Source organism: Canis lupus, chromosome 18, assembly GCF_003254725.2.
Source record: "Canis lupus dingo isolate Sandy chromosome 18, ASM325472v2, whole genome shotgun sequence".
In the NCBI taxonomy this organism is placed as follows: domain Eukaryota; kingdom Metazoa; phylum Chordata; class Mammalia; order Carnivora; family Canidae; genus Canis; species Canis lupus.
The window spans coordinates 6,278,350-6,299,060 of record NC_064260.1 but is presented as its reverse complement, the minus strand read 5'-3'; the positions used below and the strand labels follow the sequence as shown (position 1 = coordinate 6,299,060).

Genomic DNA, 20,711 nt, shown 5'->3' with positions numbered 1-20,711 from the left:
AGTGAATGGGTCTTCAGCTAACCAAGGGAGCATAAAAGATGCTCTGTTTGGAGAAAAGAAAGCAGATAATCAGTTGACAACACATATTTACTGTTAGTGTTCCAAATTTGGATCCTGAAAAGTAAGAGCTGAGCACTTAGATGTTGAGTCTTGCCAACAGAGAGTAATTTGAATTAGAACTCCAAGTCATGGGCAGCCCGGGTGGCTCAGCGGTTTAGCGCTGCCTTCAGCCCAGGGCATGATCCTGGAGACCTGGGATCAAGTCCCATGTCAGGCTCCCTGCATGGAGCCTGCTTCTTCTTCAGCCTGTGTTTCTGCCTCTCTCTCACTCTCTCTCTCCTTTCTGTGTATTCTCATGAATAAATAAATAAAATCTTTAAAATAAAAAAAACAACACCAAGTCATTATACTTCTATCTTGATTCTCAGGCCAAGGGCAGTGTGAGCACGTGTGTACGTGTGTGTATGTGTGTGTGTACGTGTGTAGAATTTGAGACAAGAGGCTTGTAAGGGTTCTTGTCCTGTGTGTTTTTTCTAATCTGGGAAATAGGATGCTGCAGGGGCTTAGGTTTCAAAGTCGCAAATGCTTGCTTGTAAGTATAGCTGTGAAGGAAGCACTTAATCAAATTCAGCTCTTGAAAGATGATCCGTTCACCAGATGTTTATCCCGGTACCTGCCTTCCTTTTTTATACCAAGTTTATGCTTACCAGAGTTGGGTGGACTCCCTGAGTGTACCCTTAGCTCTGGCTGTCCTCGAGGCAGGTTTAGTTATAGTTAGGGGCGAAACCCAGAGGGAAGGACACGGGAAACATCATGGTGGCAAAGGTCGTAGAGCAATGGAGGGATTAACAGTCTCATTTCTCCGAAGGCGCAAATACCTGCCGTCTGTATTCTCCACCCCTCCACAGCCGCTTCCTGCCCTCCTTCAGGAGGTGCTCAGGAGTAGGCAGGTGAGCAGGGACATTCCCACTTGAGAAGGCCTTCGTGAGAGTTGCATCTTCTAGAAATTCATCACTGCAGGGCATCTTCTGGTAGAATTAGGAATAAAACTGCAATAGCCGCTTGACCAGAGTGACCCAGGCAGGAGTCCGGCATCGTTGGCAGCAGGAAGTGACCGCCTAGTTGGAAACTTGAAACTTGAAAGCGGCCCTGGACCCAACGGGAGGAGAAAGCAGCTCATCCAGACACGCCAGAAACTTGAGCTTGTCCGCTTTTGGAGCTCGCACCTCAGAAGCCTTGGAGAAACATCCTTGGGTTGTGACCTGGTCCACACACGTCTGCATGGGTGTCTATGTGAAGACACGAGATAACAGTTCTTAGATGTGACGCCCTGTTTTTCTTCAAGTCCGCATAAGCGTGATGGCCTTAAAACTTAGCACTTTAAAGGGGTCCTGCCCTCCCCCCCGCGTATTCTGGGGGAAAATGCAAAAATGCAGTTATGGGGAGCTGAGGCTCACCGAGGCTGAGTGACTTGCCAGAAGCCCCCCACCCTCAGGTGGCAAGACCGGGACGGACGTCGTCTGGTTCCGCTCCCCGGGCTCGCGGGGCCGCACCCCTCCTCCGAGCCTCGTCAGGGGGTCCGGGTCCCAGCCGTGGAGGCGGGTCCGCGGGGCCGCACGGTGGGGCCCGGGGGGGAGGGGGGCGTCCCGGCGGCCCCGGGCCCTGAGCAGCCTCCGCCCTCTCTGTCTCCTCAGATGCCGCCCGTACGAGGACTGCTGTGGCTCCCGGTGCTGCGTGCGGGCGCTGTCCATCCAGCGGCTGTGGTACTTCTGGTAGGTCCCGCCCCTCCCGGGGAGCGCAGGCCCCGCCTCCCGGAGCGGCGCCTCTTACGGCGCGGACCACGCGGACCACGGCGTCCTCCGGCCGGCTCGTGGCCGTGACCCAGCGCCGCTCCGAGGCCAGGCGGCCCGCCGGCCACCTTCCAGCCCCGCGAGGGACGGCAGAGCGGCCGGACGCCCGGACTGCGGAGCGGGGCCCGGGCCGTGGCCGACGGGGCGCACCTCCCCTCGATACCGGGGCCGCCCCCTGCCGCGCCTCTGAAACGGCCGCGAGGACGCCACGGGGTCGGGGTCAGCGCCGGCGGGGCGGGGCGGGACGGGGCCGGATGTGCCGGAAGGCGGGTGGGCGGGCACTTCCGGCGCGCAGCACCCTGCCCCGCCCCCCGGGGGACCCCGCAGCGCCCTGCTGACCTCGGGCTCCGCCATTTCTGGCTTCCGAGGCCTCGAGGACTCTTACTAATAAGCACGTCGCAGCGGCCACGTGAAACATTGTGTGAGGTTTTCTGTTTCCCTTCCGACCGCCGGCCCCAGGCCGCGGTTACGGAAAACACCGGTGAGCGGGCTCCGCGGCTCCGAGGCTGCCTTCGGGTCACGGCGCACCCTGGCCTGGCCGCCGCTGGGGCTGGCGTTGACCTCTCCGGCCTCCGTGTCACTACTTCCGGCCAGCCCCCGGAGCCAGGTGCCATGCTGGTGCCTAAAACTCTGTAAGAGAAGGTAATTTTTTTTTTTTTAATTTAAGCCTAAGATTTTCTAAGTGTCTCCATCTCTGGGTGCGCTTCAAGGTGGAGTGGACCAGGACGGGAGGACCAGGAGGGGCGGCACTTCAAGCTTTGCCTAGCCTCATGGATCCTTCCCACCAGTTTTCCCCCAGGGGGCCTTGCAGTACGAGGAGGCAGGACTGTCTGGGGGTAAGAATCCTGAAATAGGAAGTTATGCCACGTGGCCTGAAGCACCAGATGTTCCTCACAGTGAAACGCTCCTCAAAGTTAAAAAAATTTGTCAAGGTTTTGGTATTATGTGATTTTTTTCTTTTTTTTAATTGGGAGTCCAGGGAGTGCCTTGGTGGCTCATTCAGTGAAGCATCTGACTCTTCATTTCAGCGCAGGTCGTGATCTCGGGGTCATGAGATCCAGCCCCATGTTGGGCTCTGCACCTGCTTAGGATCCTCTCTTTCCCTCTGCCCCTACCCTCCCTCAGGGAAAAAAAAAAAAAAAAAAAAAAATTGAGAGCCTAGGCGAAAGGTGAGGGCCTAGAAACTAAAACACCTTTTGTTAGCTTTCCCAGGAAGCTTTACCTGAACCAGCAGTCAGGTGCCTTTGAACTACTCATCAGAATCACTTGTTAGAGTTGGGGTGCATTGGTAAGATAGCACGCAGGGAGTTAGTGGGACCCCTACACAGAGACATCTCGTGAGGGCCATCAAATCAGAGGATCCAGATGCGGGAAGATGTGGTCAAGTTATAAGTGTTGAGATTCTGACAACAGGTTCTCTATAGCCAGAGAACTCCTCGAGGTATAATTTTTTTTTTTAAGATTTTATTTATTTATTCATGAGAGAGACAGAGAGAGAGAGGCAGAGGCACAGGCAGAGGGAGAAGCAGGCTCCATGCAGGGAGCCCGACATGGGACTCGATCCCAGGACTCCAGAATCATGCCCTGGGTGGAAGGCAGGCGCTAAACTGCTGAGCCACCCCAGCTGCCCTCAAGGTATAATTTTGAGGGGTGCCAGCTAAAGTCAAAGGATGCCTGGGTTCTGCTCCAAGCCCTCCTCCTCTCAGTAAACATGAAGTGTCTGGTGTGTACCAGGGTCCCGTGGAGAGGCATCTCCCGTAGTCAGGCTCCTAAAAGGCACAGATGTCTCAATAGGTAATTGTATGTAGAGAGTTTTAAACCAGTGTCCTGGAGACACAAGATGGAGCCTCTGATGCCAGAGAAGTTGGGAAGAGCTGGCAAAGCTTCTGACCTCGGGTCTCAGAGAGGGTGTTCTGTGCAAAGGACCCACATGTTGATGGGACAGAGCTAAGAAGAGCCAAAGTGGTGAGAGTGTCAGGAAACTCATGTGGGGGGGCAGGTGTTTGGGAGAGAGGCACAGGGATGGGAATATGGAGCTGGACATAGAGGGAAGGAAGGGCTGCTCTCCTGGGTCCCACCTCGTTTCTGAAGACTTCTGTCTCCTTACATAGAACAAAGGTTTAAGATGAAAATGCTTTCAAAAGGCCCTGCCAGTTCTAAAAAATTTGACTCACACGGTGTGAATGAAATCATGAGGATTAGAAAAACTAGACCAGTAGCACCTTTGGTAGAGCTGGAAAGCACACTGGGAAGGGTTAGCGAGGTGCATGAGGCCTGCTGCGGGTGCCTCCCACTCCGGAGACACAAGATGGAGCCTCTGATGCCAGAGGCATGCACCTGGGTCTGCATAGGCCTGGGAAGAAGTGCACCTGGCAGGGTTAGTGTGGTGCATGAGGCCTGCTGCAGAGCGCCGCCACTCCAGGGAGCTGAATGCACCTGGGTCTGCATAGGGACAGTGCATTCAAGGAGAGAACCAAGTGTTGGGGGGAGGGCAGGAAGGAATTGGAAAAAACAACTTGAGCTGAACAAATCAGACTACTTTCGACAATAGAAAAGGCAGAAAATTCCTGTCTTAATCCTGGAAAGCTCCCCAAACCTGCTCAGCAGTGAAAAGGAACTTGTAGAACACCATCCTCAGTACTTCAAAGAACTGCCTCTCTTCCTCTACCACTCCTGTTCCCTAACTGAGGTCCTGCTTTCTCTCTTTCAATATTACTATAAATTCATTTTGCTGCCCCCTTATCAGTTTCTCTCTTAAAATAAGTTCTTTCAGAGTAATATTTCAATGAGGAATGACTCTGATGATGACTGATACCTAAGCTGGCCATTGGTCCCCTGCCATGTGACTTTGCCCTGTCCCTGCCTTGTACTTACTTTATATCAGTCTAAAGTATGAGGTGCGATATCGTTCTTACTTGGCTAGCAAAAGAATAATTCCTTTTGATAGTGTAATCCGCATGGCAGCTTATCTCATGGAAGGGACCCATATCTCTCAGAGGTCTTGTGCATTTTCTAATCCAGGCGCCGGGTCTCTTAGGAGTAAGTGGCAAGGTTATTTGAAAAGGTAAACCTTTGTGGACAGTCAGCCTCTCTATGCTTCATATTCCTGCTCAGATACTTAGAGTTGGACCCACTGTTGAATGTACGATTATAATTGAGTCCACCAGAGGGAAATTGGTTTTAAGAGCTCGAACGGCTCCCTGTGTGATTCCAGCATCTCAGTGGTGAGATGCCAGGCCCCTGCACCGTGGAGCTCCTTTAGCTCCCCGGCCATGCTCTGGGGCCTCTCGCCTGCCTAGCTTCCTGCTGGAGCATAGATGCTGTTCTTTCCAGCCAGAACGTGCCTTGCCTCCTCTTCAACTTGCCTCTTTTCTTTCCATTCTTCAGAACTCAGCTCGGATGTTGAAGGAAAAGAAGTTTTTCTGATTGCCTCGCTATAATACCTACCCTTGTTTAAAACCTGTTGCACTGAATTGTACACTTAAAATTGGTGACAAGGGTCAATTTTATATGTATTTCACCATACACCCCCCCCCTTGATTGCACCTTAATTTTTCTTTCTTAGCACTTACTAGAGTTGTAAATCACTGATTTTGTAAATTTGTTGTTTGCTGTTCTCCTCTACTAGAACTCAGGTTTAATGGGTTGAGAGGGACCTCACCATATTCTCTGTAATGCATAGCATGGTGCTGGGAGCAGAGCAGATGCTTAAAATTGTTCAGTGAATAATGAATTAGAAGACAGGTCAGAGAGCCACAATTTCTGCCCTTTCCTGAATAATTTCCTGTCCTATGCCTCTGAACTATCTTCCTACTCCACGTTCCTACTATCTTCCTACTCCACGTTCCAAGGTTGTCCAGTAAATACTGATTGACTTATCAGTGAATAAGTGTCTTCTTACACTTAACATCATACTAATAAAGTCTTTATCATCTGCCTTTTTTCTTAAATTTCATGTATGTATGGCCAGACTCCTTTAAACCATGGCACAGCCGGCTCTGCTGCATGTTCGTCTTTCACAAGGCAGTATGCTGCCCACATAGTATGGCTATACTGGCTGAGGTTCTGGAGGGTTGCATGAGTCCCATCGTAATGTCAGGTCTGAGATATGCAGGAGCTTCCCAGCCATGTCTGTGCAGGACAGACAGCTTGGCTCTTCTCAGAACGACTTCCCTTGTTTCAGGAAGAAAAGGTATGGTGCAAATGTGAGGTGGGAAGAAGCCATGCAGTCGTTTATTGAATGCCAGCAGTGTGACCATCTCTGAGAACTCCTAGATGAGCTGGACAGAGGTCCTGTCATCAAAGCATTCAGCTCTACTGTTCGTTAGATTTTAAGATCACAGTAGGGGAATGTCAGCCATACCTAGAGATTTTATATATGCAGCTTTTCTATTGACTGTGAGTATTTTTTCTAGTCCTGTAGTTTTTTCTATAATGAGGGTGTGCTCTAGGAAGGTCACCATTTAAAATTTCTTTGGGAATATTCACGTTACAATGAAGAGAAAACTGCTAGGAAGGATAAATGTGCTTGTCCTTGTTGCTTCCTGGGCAAAGAATGGAAAACGGAGGACATGGACAGTGAGGCAAAAGCCGGATTGGCCGTGGCCTTGTGTTCAAACATTGAGATTGAGGTTGAGAAGGCATCTCCTGTTTTGACTAAAATGACCGAGTTGAGGTGAGAGCTATGGACGGTAAGTGCTTGTACCAACCCTTCGAAGGCAGCTGACCATTTGGAGCTGAGAACTCTCCCTTAGCTTCTCAGTGTGAGTTCCATTCGGGGGCATCCCAGAAGTCCACCCAGGAACGTCCGGGGGGAGATGTGAGGGGAAGGCCAGCCTGAGGAGCCAGGTGCTGAGCCCCGCCCTGTGGCCCCCTGCCCTCGGGATCGCCGAGCCCCCCGGCCCCCCGATCGGCCCTGAGCACCACCTCACCACTGTGCTCTTGCTCAGGTTCCTCCTGATGATGGGCGTGCTCTTCTGCTGCGGAGCCGGCTTCTTCATCCGGAGGCGCATGTACCCCCCGCCGCTGATCGAGGAGCCTGCGTTCAACGTGTCCTACACCAGGCAGCCCCCAAACCCCGCTCCAGGTCAGCCCACCCCTCTGTCCTTGTCTCTCCTCTCTGCAGTTTTTGTGTCTCTGCAAGCATTTAAAAAGGTCCCTGCTATCGGATATGCTAAGAAGAATAAATTCAGGCCATATTTATTCAATTAAGTTCCGGTGATCAACCTTACTGTGCATTTGTGCTAATGAAAAGTGTGGATTGTATTTCTAATATGTTTACCTAATTAGTGGTGCACCTTTTATGCAGTTCATATATGCATATAGTTTGCTCTTTTTCCTTAAAAAATCATAGCATGTATAAATTTCTATGTACAAACAGCAGTGTCTCTGTCATTCATAATGCATCCGGGCTAAATATTAATGATGCTGCTAAATGGTGATTTGCTTAGATATTATGTCATTGCTGATCATTTGTTTTCTCTTGTTTTGCTTTTTATTCATTCATTCAAGAAGCATTTATTATGCAATTTACTAGGATTCTGAGTACTTATAAATAGTGCTGCTCGAGACATTTTTGTATAAGTTACATTTGGCTTAGTTAGGGAATGTTAGTTACCCAAAGTGGTGCCACAGAGTCAAGAAAACTTCGTGGTTTCCTAATTCTTACAAAATTGCTTTAACTTACCTAAAACTCTCAGGTACTATGGTAGGTGAATTCAGGCTTCCCTCAGGACACAGGCTGGCTCCCTGTTAGGGAGGTTACTTGTGAGATGTTTCCCTTCCCTTTGAGGGAACCACCTGAGGAGGAAGGGATAGAGGGGTGGTTAGGCATTGCTCGTTAGAGCTCCCGTTGTTGGGCCACCGTGTGCCGAGGCTCGGTGGCAGGCCTGCCTCCTACACACGCTGCCCTGCTGCTCCCTGTCACTGTTTCCACCTGGAGAGCTGAGGGCGGGGGTTCTCTCTATGGATCGCACACCACACCTCAAGTAGACAGTTCTAGGAGCAGTTCCTGCCGTGGTCTGTATGTCCTAGAGAAGTGCTACATACAGTATAAGGTTTATAGTTAATAGCACTGTTAACTTAAAATTTTGTGAAGAGAGTTGATCGTACATGAAGTGTTCTTATCATCATCATAATAAATATGGGGGTGATGAATAGATTTATGGCATATATTGTGATGATGTCACTGTATATATTTATTTCCAGACTTACCAAGTTGTATACATTAAATATGTTCAGCTTTGTGTAGGTCAGTCATAACTCAAAAAGGTGGTTTAATAAAAAAAAAAAATTAGGGGGATTGAGAGTAAGAAGTTTTCTCTCACCTGTTCACATGAGGACATGCTGTTCTCAAGATGCAAAGGGAGTAGAGATGGACATTTGTTGATTAGTTCTTTTACACCAGATACTCCTTAGTTGTCTTTTTTTTTTAAATCTATTATTTTTTTCAAATGTTACTAAAAGATCTGACTGGTATTTTCTGTAACATTCAGAGGTTGCTGTATGTTAAACTTTCAGAGTAGTCCCACTTTTCACATGTAAGTGGATTTTTATTCTTTCATGTTTGGAAACACTTGAATAGCTTCAAATTTACACTCTAGCACAGGATGAAGTGCAAATTTTTCGGTTGAAATTGAGGAGGGTGCAAAATTTAATTTCATCTGAATTAGCCTAAGTCAGTCCTTTGATTTTTTTTTCTTCCAAGAAAGAAACAGTAGATCAGATGTATGAGTCAAAGATTTATAAATTTCCTCCTTTTTTTCTTTAATCACTATGTTGATTTGTAGTGCGGGGAAAAGCAGTCATGTCACAGATGCAAGACGCCACGTGTCCTTTGTCCACAGTACTGGCCAGGTGTCAGTTCTGTGGTCCCTTTACTGTCAGGGTGAACATGTGGGGGGCATCTGGAGCCCCGGCTGCATGCCACATAATTCTCCTTGAATGTCTATGGCATCTCGTATTTCCAAATGACAGTGCAGCATGTCCCCCATGTGCCGTCTTTCCCCGTCCTGCCTCTTTTCTGCATGCTGGTGCTCCCTTCCTGAGGTCCTCAGCACCCTTATCAACCGCACCCAATAAGTAGGTATCAGATTCTCATTTTATCCCTGAGCTATGGCTGCTGGAAGTTTCCCAGTCACTGATGTCTTCGAGCTCTTTGTCTCCCACAGTGCCACCAGAAAGTTCTTGATGAAAAAAAAAAAATTAGAAAGCACATAGGTCATATTATTCTTTTGCTTTAAGGTTCTCTGCTCACTTTGCTACCAGCACGTCCACACTCAGCCAAGGACTCAACATCCTTTACAGCCTCATCCCTCCGCCCACGGACTTGCTTCTGCTCAGTGCCCTATGTCAGCCACTTGGTCTCTCATAGCCCTGCTGTCTCACTGGACCCCTGCATGTGCCCTCTGTCTGCTGTCTGCCTGGAAAAGGCCCCCTTAGTGAAATTGTCCCAAGCCACATCTTTGTTGCCTTTCCCTTCTGGGTGCTTTGCCAGGTTCTTTAACAGCATTGATTGTAGTGAGTTTTAATCCCTCTTATGTACTTCGGACCCTTACGGAGCCCATGATTCAGTAGGATTACATCTCCGGCACCAGATGGATTCACATCTGCCGGCTGAGTGACCTGGCCAGCCTGGGGTCAGGATTATAGGGGCCACACTCGGAGCCTGGAGCCCTGCCGTGCTTGAATTGCTCGCTCAGCCCATGTATCCGCACAGCTACTAAGGTGCAGCAGGTACATGGGACACTACCCCACAGCCTGGGTTCCAGCCCTCACTCACCCACTTGTGCAGCATTGAGTCATATGCACAACTGGGTGTGAAAGCCTATATGGTGGCACAAATGACCATATAGTCATCAAACGTGGCGAGAGCTACAGAGGCAAATTGAGGATGTGGGGAAGCCATGTATGTGGGAGGCTGTCTGGTGTACAGGTAGGTGGGACTGAATGTTTAAGTGGGGGTGAGCGGAGAAGGAACGAGGGACCAGGAAGTGGGCAGGGAGGACCCTGTGGTCTTCCTTTCACACCAGCCTTTAACATGCCCACCACGTCTCTGGAGCTCCAGTGCTCCAAACAGCTGTTGTTGATGTCCTGTGACCACAGGACCAACTGCAGGACACCACTGAAGGTGGCATAAACATAGGAGCCTCGGGCAGGGGAGTTCCAAATAAAAAAGAGTCTCTTTGTAGACAGCAGAGAAAGACTAGAAAGGCCAGTCAGCAGCTGTTGAGGGAGAAGCACAGCCTCTCAGACATCTCAGGTAGTGTGGTTTGGCCCCATTCTACCTGTGGTTGGAGGCATTCTCAGGAGTGGGGGCCGTTCATTCCCTCCAAGACCTCTCATGATGCACTGACCATTGGAGCAGCATAAGAGCCCATTCACCACTTGTTGAGAGCATTGGTTTTGGTGAATCACCATCTCTCCCATTTGTGTACTTCATACAGGCCAGTAGCAGCATGAGATAGGCAGTCTCGAAATAGACCAGAGTGTCGTATGAGAATAAGACTTGCTGGGAGCTTTGTCCCATCACTCAATAAACTTTGCTTCACTATTATTCAAAAAAAAAAAAAAGAGAGAGAGAGAGAGAAAGAATAAGGTTTGCTTTTTTGTTCCACGGGAGTCGGCAGTTTCCATAATTTCACTATAAAATCAAAGTCGGTGTCATTTGTTCACAGCGCTGAGCTTGGGAGCAACACAAGTGGTTTGATTTGATTTTTTAGAACTAGTAAAAAAAAAAAAAAATAGGGCCTGTTGGCTTTTCAGTGATTCCAGTGTAGATACCCCCCTCATCCTGTCAGTGGGATTCATCCTCTCTGCAGCTGTTTGTGGAGATCCTGTAGCTCTCAGGGCACCGTGCCCTTGGGAATGTGCAGTATAAAAAGAAGGACATGCAGAGCTTGGCACTCTACGGAGAAACTCAGTGCACTAACGTGACATAGTAGGTTCACAAGGTCACTATTATGTCCAGTGCTCAGGAAAACAGTATCTTCATGAAACACAGAATAGCGTTTGTGGATTTGCTAGGGAAATCTCTTCTGCTGACCTGGGGGAGGGCAAGTGTATTCTGGTGAGCTTTGCTTATTCATGAAGAAGAAACAGCAGAAGGTTTTAGAGAACCTATACTTGTGCACTGGGGGACAGGGAGAGGGTAGCAGCTCATAGCCTGGCATGCAGAGGGGCACACGGTGGTGTTCCAGCTGGGACCAGCAGCCCAGGCCAGTGTGGGTGAGTGAAGAGAGGCAGATCTGTACGCTGCAGAGATGCTCCTAACTGGAGGATTGTGGCAGCATCATGGTTCTAGGGGGCTGATGCAGGTTCGAGCACGACTTGGGGGAAGAGACTGACACACGAGGCGTGCAATTGAAGTTCAGAGGCAGGACTCCCAAAGAAACAAAGGCTGAAGCCCAAGGCTGCATTTAGCTCATTTGAGACTCAAGCTCGATGAGGGGGTATCACAGAAGCTGTGTTTTGGGGAACAAAAAAAGTCAAGGCACCTGAGCAGGCCAGGGTCCAGGTCCTTAGGGTTCTTAGGCACCTGGACAGCCCAAGGTCTGTGAGATCAGAGTGGTCCACTTGTTCTTCCGAGCCTAGGCACTTTCTATGCAAAATGGAATCATATGAAGCAAAGCACTGCTCGTTTTAGTTAATCTTTCTATACAGAGGTGGCCAAAATGCAACTTTACATACAGAGTTCTATAAATGCTGTAGCTCCCCAGATATTTCCACGCCATGCTGCTGGCAGGGGCCATGGATACATCCTCCTGGGTGGAGAGGAGAGATGGACTCCCTTCATTTGGAAAACATGAGCCCATGGGCAGCAGCCACTGTGTTCACACAGGAGGACGGGTGTGGCTAAGATATGGTCACGGCTGCCCTCTGAGAACTTGTAGAATGAGGGGGCGTGCAGGTGAGGACGAGGGTCAAAAGATACAAACTTCCAGTGATAAGGTAAATAAGTTCTGAGGACGTAATGCACAGCATGCTGACCATATATAAGCTGCTAAGAGGGTAGATCTTCAAAGTTCTCATCAAAAAGAAAAAAAATACGTAACTCTGCAAGGCAGTTGATGTTATTGCAGTGATCATTTTATGGTATGAATATATGTAGCAAATCATTATGTTTCTATCTTAAATTTCTACAATGCCCTGTGTCATTATACCTCGATAAAACTGGAAGAAAAAAATAACTTTTCAAACCGTGGCAGAAAACACAAAAGCCTTGGCTAAAGCGGAGCTGTGGGAGGAGAGCTGGGCTGGATTTCAGGGAGACCTGAGCGTTGTTCTCAGCTGAATGTGGTGTGCACCAGATGAAGGTAGGGAAAGGGGTTACGGCGGCCACTGAGGAATGGGTGATTCCCTGTGGCCTCTCTTCTTTCTGGGGTCTCATGTGGCCACCAGCGTGAAGGGTGGGATCAAGGCCACGTAACTGTGGCAGGAGAAGTGTAAAGCTGCGTTTAGGGAAGAGGGTGGGGGGCAACGTTTAGAGTGTGGATCCTGACTGTGTCATCACACCAACAAACAGAGAGAAATCGGAACATTTATGGTGTTCATGTGATTGGTTTCCTTTTTAAATGGTTTCCTTTAATAGTGATTAACGTGACTAACACTGATTAAAAAAAAACAAAACAAAACAGAAGAAGATGGAGCATTCCGTCCAGTATTCCACTGGGAGATGCATCCTTATTCCTGTACAGCGGCGCATTTACGGCGAGTTTGTTGACGGTTTCCTGGCAGTTTAAGGTCTCGATCTTATACTAGATCTGTCCGCTTGCAGCAACTCCAGTGGTCGGACCACATGACACCAACGGCAGGAAAATGGAAATAATGGGGAGTGTGTTTTGATAGTTGAATTGCCCTCCCAGGCAGAGCTGCAATTCGGTCTGGGGACAACCTGTTTGTTGGAGCCAGTGGAATAAACAGAATTCTTCTTCAGTGTGACGGGAGGCAGGGGTGGGGGGGCTTCAGGGACGTGGAGGTGGCGATGAGACAGCCCCGCCGCCTCTGTCCGCATCTCTAACCTCTAACCTCTGTGGCCCCGAGGTGTTCGTTTATGAACCGCGGCTGAAGGGACGTAGGTGAGCCCTGCACCTGCTGCCCGGCTGCGTGCCTGGCCCTCTGCTGCGCTGCTCGGGGGCGCCCCCTTCAGGATGAAATTATTTTAGAACCGATGGCTTTGGTGAAAGAAGGAAGGTAACTGGCAGTATTTAAGTGATGCGTTTAAAAGTCATAAATGCCAGTGTCCTAATATACTCTCACAGCTACCAGAATACTCCCTGCCAGTCCATCCCTGGGGGCAGAAGGTGACTCGCTGGCCAGATAATTAGGGCGAGCGAGGAACTGTGGTTCTGAGAGCTGTTTCGTCTAGGGAAGCCCAGGAATTCCTGCCTTAGAGCATGGAGTTCCTCCTTGCCAACCAAAAATATTTTTCCAGAAAGTTCGGTGTATCCATCTGATTTTTTCTCTGTCATTCTTACTCTGGTGATTCTCTCTAGCTTTGATGCCACCCCTTTCCTTTTCTAGGACACCTCAATCGTTATTTCTTATGATTTGCATTACTCAGTTTATCTAAAGTAGATATGTCTAGAACAGTCTGCCATCTAAAAATGGGAGTTTAATTTTTTTTCCTACCATTTGAAAATGTGAAGGTTTCCCCCCGCCCATAAAAACGTTTAATATCCTTAGCTACTACAAACAGATGACACACTCCACACAGAGTACAGTTCAAAAGGAAAGGCATTTTCTATAGCCGGCCCTGCTGGTAGGCAGTTCATGTTGTTGCCTTAATAACCACAGCATTTCCTTCTATGATCTTTGATCACTGGGGACGGAAACTTCTAGCTCATTTAGGTCTTCTGCTTATGATTCTCGGCTCAACCAATGATGGAGCAAAGACAGAGTTAGAGTCCCTTTGCTGCCCAGCCCACATTTTTTGAAACCTCTCATACTTCAGGGCAGATGACAGAAGTCTGAAGTGTGTACCTTCCATGGTTCCTAAGTGCAAAGCTGGTCAGACTGTCCCCACTCACTTCATTTGCATTTAAGATCCTTAGATTACCTTTCACGTCTGCTTCTTTGTCCAGACTTCTCCTGAGCTCATCATCATGAAATTTTCTCCTTAAATGTATTTGAAATGGCTGTTATTTGTTCTTTAAGAGCTGATGTAAGGACAGACGTGGGCCAAGCTAGACAGAGAGCTCCTTGTTGCAGAGAGGCCCCCGGAAGATGTATTGTGTACATACACCTCCTTCTGTCACTTGTCACATGTTTTAAGCACATGCACCATGTGTTAAGTGCCGTGCGTAGCCTCAGTGCATACAGTGGAGTTTAAACAGATGGCCCCTGCCTCTGGGCTCCCAAAGGACAGCAAAGCAGACTGGCAGCAGTGGTAACTCCTGACCTCTGATCAGTAGAAAAATGTGGAGGCTATAGACCCCGAAGTTAAATTATGAAGTTTGAAAGTTTTATTTTCCTATCTTGCACATTCAGGTGGCCTGCAGAACTTCACAGAAACACAACATGCATTTTTCATTGGTTCTGCTGTTTACCTTTTCTTTTGACCTTTTATAAACTTTTAATGTCCTCTAATACATTTCATCTTTTTTTGGAAGACTTTTACAGTGTTGGGGAGATACTTTAATATGTGTTTCTATCTGCTGTTTGATGTATTAATAATATTTTAACTCTTACAAAATACAAATCAAAACCATGAGGAGATCACACCTCACACCGGTCAGAATGGCTAAAATGAACAACTCGGGAAACAACAGATGTTGACGAGGATGTCTGGAGAAGGGGAACCCTCTTGCACTGTTGGTGGGAATGCAACCTGGGGCAGCCACTCTGGAAAACAGTATGGAGGGTCCTCAAAAAGTGAAAAATAGAACTACGCTATCACCAAGCCTTGTACTGCTAGGTCTTTACCCAAAGGATGCAGAAATACAGATTCGAAGGGATACATGCACCCCAGTGTTTATAGCATCATTACTAACAACAGCCAAACTATTGGAAAGAGCCCAAATGTCCACCACCTGAAGAATGGATAGAGAAGATGTGCGCGCATGCACGCGCTTTATTTCTCTCTCTCTGCCTCTGTGTATATATATATCTCTCCACAATGGAATATTACTCAGCCATCACAAGAATAAAATCTTGACATTTGCAATGTGAATGGAGCTAGAGTATATTATGCTAAGTGAAATAAGTCAGAGAAAGGCAAACACTAGATGATTTCACTCATACATGTAATTTAAGAAACAAAACAGATGAATATATGGGAAGGAAACAAAGGAGAGTGGGGGTGGACAAAACCATAAGAGACGCTTAAGGAAGGAGAACAAACGGGTTTATGGAGGAAGGTGGGTGGGGATCAGCTCAGTGAGTGATGGTATTAAGGAGGGCACCTGCTATGGTGAGCACTGATTGTTATATTTAAGTGATGAATCACTAAATTCCACTCCCCAAACCATTACTACACTATATATTAAATAACTAGAATTTAAATAAAAATCTGAAAAAATTTTTAACTTTTACATCTTTGTGAGGGAAAAGCTATCTAGTGGGAAGCCAAGCCAGATTTGAGACCCATGAAGGTAATAATTACAAAGTGAGCTTAGCAGTGGGTATGTAGCCAACCAGGGATACTTTATTAGTTCTCTTTGATTTATCATAGGCAAAAAGAAGGAGAGAAAAATCATACAAAGTCACAGTATCCTACTGGTCATCAGGTTCAAGCCCACCTTCCAGCTGATGAATAATTACTCTGTATTCTACTCCACACCGCCAAATTGGCCTCCCATCTGTCACCAGAAGCTTCAGTGAAAGAAAGCAAGCTCCAACATTATTTTTGCCACTTTTGGGCACCTCTCACCAGCATTTTTGTTCATGAGGCTTTTACAAACTGGAGAAGTGCATGTTTGTCCCCACGTTCAGTTAATAAAGGCTGGCTAAGAAGTCCGTACTGCTAATTTCCCACAAAAGGAACTCCAGTATTGAGTTTGACAGTTTATTATGCATCTGGGTAGTATCTACTCTTGGAATTAAAAGTAATATGTTGGAGCTCCTGGGTAGCCCAGTCGGTTAAGCAACCAACTCTTGATTTTGGCTCAGGTCATGATCTCAGGGTTATGGGCTCAAGCCACTCATCCGGCTCTGTGCTGAGTGTGGAGCCTGCTTAAGATTCTCTTTCTCCCTCTCCCTTTGCCCCTCCCTGCCTAAAGCAAATTAACATGTCACCATTCTAAACCAACATGGAAGATAGTAATAAACACTTTTTAAGGCACAAAAACAGACTAGATGAGAAGCATTGATGAGATGTAAAAACAAAATTCGGTAATAGTGGAGGACTGCCTGCAATACATATTACAGTGACTCCAAATGTGTTAAAACATCAAGTTGTGTTAAAAATCCAATTATATATACTGCTTCAGAGAAAGGAAAGCTGAAGAATATAACAGAGAAATAATAGGGGTGCATTAAGGGATATTTAGCAGAGAACGATCAAAGGTGATTTGATAGCCACACAGGAGAACCTTGAGCGAGAATCAGAGGTGGAGGAAGGGGAATCAGAGCTGGCTGTCACCATCTCAGTAGGAGGCAGTGGGGGTCTGGGCCCGGGCGGTGGCAGGGAGGTGGTGGCAACAGACAGGTGTGCATTCACCTGGCCTTAGAGTTGATGGGACTTAGGGAAGAGTTTGAGTGAACAGAGGGACCTAATCTCTAAGATGGGGAATAATATGTTATGAAGATCAATAGACATTTCTAACGTGTCTGGTTCTTGCTACTCGAAGTTTGACCTGGAGATGTACGTGCATCTCTGGAAGCGTGTTAGAAGTGCAGATTGTCTTGTGGCATCCCAGAGGTGCTCTGTCAGCATCTGCATTTTAACACGATTCCCAGCTGACCTGGAATGGGACCCACACAGAGGGGTCTAGATGTTTGATAAGAAAAAAGGCAGTGAGCAGTGGTGGCAATAACTAATCTCATCCAAGCTAAGCGTTAAAGCCTGTGTGAGAGGGGCGCCCAGGGCGCTCTGTTTGGGCATCTGCCTTTGGCTCAGATCGTGATCCCGGGGTCCCAGGATCGAGTCCCACATCGGGCTCCCTGCATGGAGCCTGCTTCTTCCTCTGCCTGTGTCTCTCATGACTAAATAAAGAAAATCTTAAAAAAAAAATCATAATAAAGCCTGTATGAGAACCTTTGAGATCTGCAGGACTGAAGTAGAATTTAGTCCTTATCTCTGTTGGGATGTGATCACTGTTGCTCTTTTTCTTCCTTGTGCTCTATGATTTGCTCTGTGGAATACCATTATATTCTTAGCACAACTATTCTAGCTTCTGTTTTTAAATTGTCAGTAGTGGGGAAAACTTTCCTTCACTCAAATTCTGATTTATACAGCCAGGAAAGAAAAAGTGAGTATTTTTTTTTAAATGTATATTTTATTTATTTATTCATGAGAGACACAGAGAGAGAGGCAGAGACACAGGCAGAGGGAGAAGCAGGCTCCCTGTAGGGAGCCCGATGTGGGACTGGATCCCAGGACCCTGGTATCACACCCTGAGCCGAAGGCAGACGCCCAACCGCTGAGCCCCCCAGGCATCCTAAAGTGAACACTTTTGATAGAAGATTTTATTTCCTACTAACCTTGCTCACAAAGCTTGTGGCTGCCTTTTCTTGTGGAACACTGGGGCTCCAGTATTCGTGTGTGTCTTAGCTGTATTTCAAGTCTTTAATCTCTGTAAACCCTGGCAGGTCAGCATGAAAGTATTAGGGACTAATACAGGTACTCCTTTTAACTCAACCCCTCCTTCTCCCAAAGAAGCAGTAAACCAGCCCCTCCCCCTTTTTTAAATGGATAATAAATGCAAGAGAAAGTATACAAAGTCATTTCTTCCCTGGTTCTCTTCTTTCAGCTTACCAGTATTACCAGTCTCTTGTTTATCCTTCAAGAAATAACTCATGATTTTCTGAACAGATACATATATAAAAAAGAAATCTTTTTCGTGCTGATAAAAAATAATTTTGGGGACACCTGGTTGGCTCAGTGATTGAATGTCTGCCTTTGGCTCAGGGCGTGATCCTGCAGACCTGGGATCAAGTGCCCCATCGAGCTCCCCGCAGGGAGCCTGCTTCTCCCTCTGCCTGTGTCTCTGCCTCTTTCTCTCTGTGTCTTATGAATAAATAAATAAAATCTTTAAAAAATAATAATAATTTTGTATTGTGAAGGTAAACTTAAGTTATGTATTGACTAAATTCAAGTCTATAAAACAAAAACTTAGAAATGAGAGGAAAGAACGTTGGGAACTATAGGAGTGCCCGTGCATTACTATGAATCTGATTAAGGTTAAAAATGACTGGCATATTTAAAAGAATTTTTCAAATTGTACACTACGAACAAAGTCTGAATACGTTTACAAAAGCAGAAATCACATAGCTCAGGGTGTGCTCAGTTTCATTTCTAACTTGATGCCTCCCTAGCAGATCTTGGGAATGTGACTCAGTTTCCCTAAATGGCAACTCTTTTCTTCCAGTTGCTCAGACCAGAAGCCATCTTGACATTTTCTCCCATCTGCCACCTTTTATTTAGATTATCACAGGGGCCTCCTAACTAGTCTTGCTTCCTACTTCCTTGCTCTGGTCTATTTCCAACAAAGCAGACGCAGTAACAGGTCAGAGCTTCCTAAGTGGAAGACTTAGAGCTCTCTGATCCCAGTCAGAGGTCTTCATAGCGCCAGCAAGGTCCCTCCATCTTAGGTCTCCCCCTCATACTGCTCTTCTGCTCCCAGGGACTTCTGCCGTCCTCCTGGCTCGTTCCGCTTCCCTGCACACTGGCCTCTTGCTTTCCTCACACCTTCCAGGCTACTCTGTTGGCATCTTTTGCACTGTGATTTCTTTTGCTTGAAAGGCTTTCTCTCCATCTAAACCCTCTTTGCCAGGTACACGCGGCTGCTCTTCCATCACCTGCCCCCCCGCCCGCAGGTGCATGGCTGCTCCTCTATCACCTGCGGCCCCCCCCCCCCAGGTGCATGGCTGCTCCTCCATCACCTGCCCCGCCCCAGGTGCGTGGCTGCTCCTCCATCACCTCCCCCCACCCCCCGCCCCAGGTAACCATGGCATGTCCTTCATCCCCCTTCCCCATATGCTCATGGTAGATTTCTTCATTTCTTTTAGGTCTTTTACCTTCTCATGAGACCCTCTCTGTGTTCACAGTGAAAAATTATATTCCCTTTCCTCCTCCCTTGTTTGCTTTTTTCCAACATCCTTGCTTTATTTTCATTTTTAACACTTAATATCAGTGAATATACTATTTTTTTTTATTATTTACTTATTGTCTCTCTTAGCTGCAAGCATTGTCAGGACAGAAATTTTGTTCTGTCCTAAGTGCCTAGAACAGTGTGGCATATAGTAGGGATTCAATATTTGTTGAGTACTCAAATGAATATAGGAATCACTGTGAATGCTAATACAAAAATATATGCAATGAATGTAAGTTGACTTCTAAGGGTACATTCATAGCCTTATTCTTGGTTAAAAGTTTAAAATATGAAAGCAAATGAACTGATCTCTCCTTAAAAGGGGTTCAGAAATCAGTAAACTCACAGAAAGCAATAAGAAGCAAATAATAAAAAATATAAATTAATTGCACAAAGCAGAATAGATTTGCAAATTTAAAAGTTAGTATTTGGGGGGATCCCTGGGTGGCGCAGCGGTTTGGCGCCTGCCTTTGGCCCAGGGCGCGATCCTGAAGACCCGGGATCGAATCCCACGTCGGGCTCCCGGTGCATGGAGCCTGCTTCTCCCTCTGTCTGTGTCTCTGCCTCTCTCTCTCTCTCTCTCTGTGACTATCATAAAAAATAATAATAATAAAAAAAATAAATAAAAAAAGTTAGTATTTGGTACAAAAGCAATAAAAGTAAATATCATTGCAGGTCCCACCCTTGATATATCTAATCAGTAAAACAGGGAAAAAATAAAATCATAAATTAAAACACTATAGGTCCAAAGAAGATGAAACATTACAAAGAAGTATTCATGAAATGGAAAGTCTTGGTAAGAGGGGAAAGTGTACATTACCAAAGATGCATCAGAACATTGAAAATTTCAGCAAACCAGGCAAGAGTTTGAAGAACTTTTCAAAGGATTCACTACCAAAATGACTCTAAATTCATATGGTATCTTTTTTTTTTTTTATTTATGATAGTCACAGATTGAGAGAGAGAGAGGCAGAGACACAGGCAGAGGGAGAAGCAGGCTCCATGCACCGGGAGCCCGATGTGGGATTCGATCCTGGGTCTCCAGGATCGCGCCCTGGGCCAAAGGCAGGCGCCAAACCTCTGCGCCACCCAGGGATCCCCATATGGTATTTTTGAAACTTTTAAGAACCAATTCATTTTAACGATATATGAATTACACAACATATAGAAAATTATGGAAAAAAATTATGGAAATCTATATAATTTCTTTTATAAAACTGGTGTAACTTGGAAGCAACAATAGTTAACTTATACCGAATTGTGTTTAATGGGCATAAATGTAAAAGTCCTGGAAAGCTGAATTTAACAATGTGTCAAAGAAATAAGCCACCACGAGCACGCATTGATCTTCCTAAGAAAGCAGGGATCATCCAATATTAGGCAAGCTATTAACATTATAAGTTTGATCAAAAAGGATTTTGGGGGGAATATTTTCGAAATTCTCTCAAGCCTGTGGACACAGCCTGTTTCTGCCCGGCTTTCTCTCTAGTTTTCACATGTGGGATGAACTGTTCATTCTGCTACTTTGCTAAACGAGTCAGAAATCAGTCCATCTCCTCAGTTTCTCTTCTCCATGGGAGGCCAGATGGTCAACCAAGTCAGTGTTGGGTTA

General features: G+C 46.7%; 1 protein-coding gene across 2 annotated transcripts in view; it reads left to right on the top strand.

Moving 5' to 3' along the window:
* VOPP1 (VOPP1 WW domain binding protein) overlaps positions 1 to 20,711 on the top strand; it is a 99,534-nt gene that overhangs the window by 70,214 nt on the left and 8,609 nt on the right. For both annotated transcript variants that reach the window (XM_049096310.1, XM_025449202.3), the window contains exons 3-4: positions 1,695 to 1,772; positions 6,800 to 6,936. In XM_049096310.1, coding sequence (XP_048952267.1) covers positions 1,695 to 1,772; positions 6,800 to 6,936 — 215 coding nt within the window. The remainder of the gene's footprint in view (positions 1 to 1,694; positions 1,773 to 6,799; positions 6,937 to 20,711) is intronic.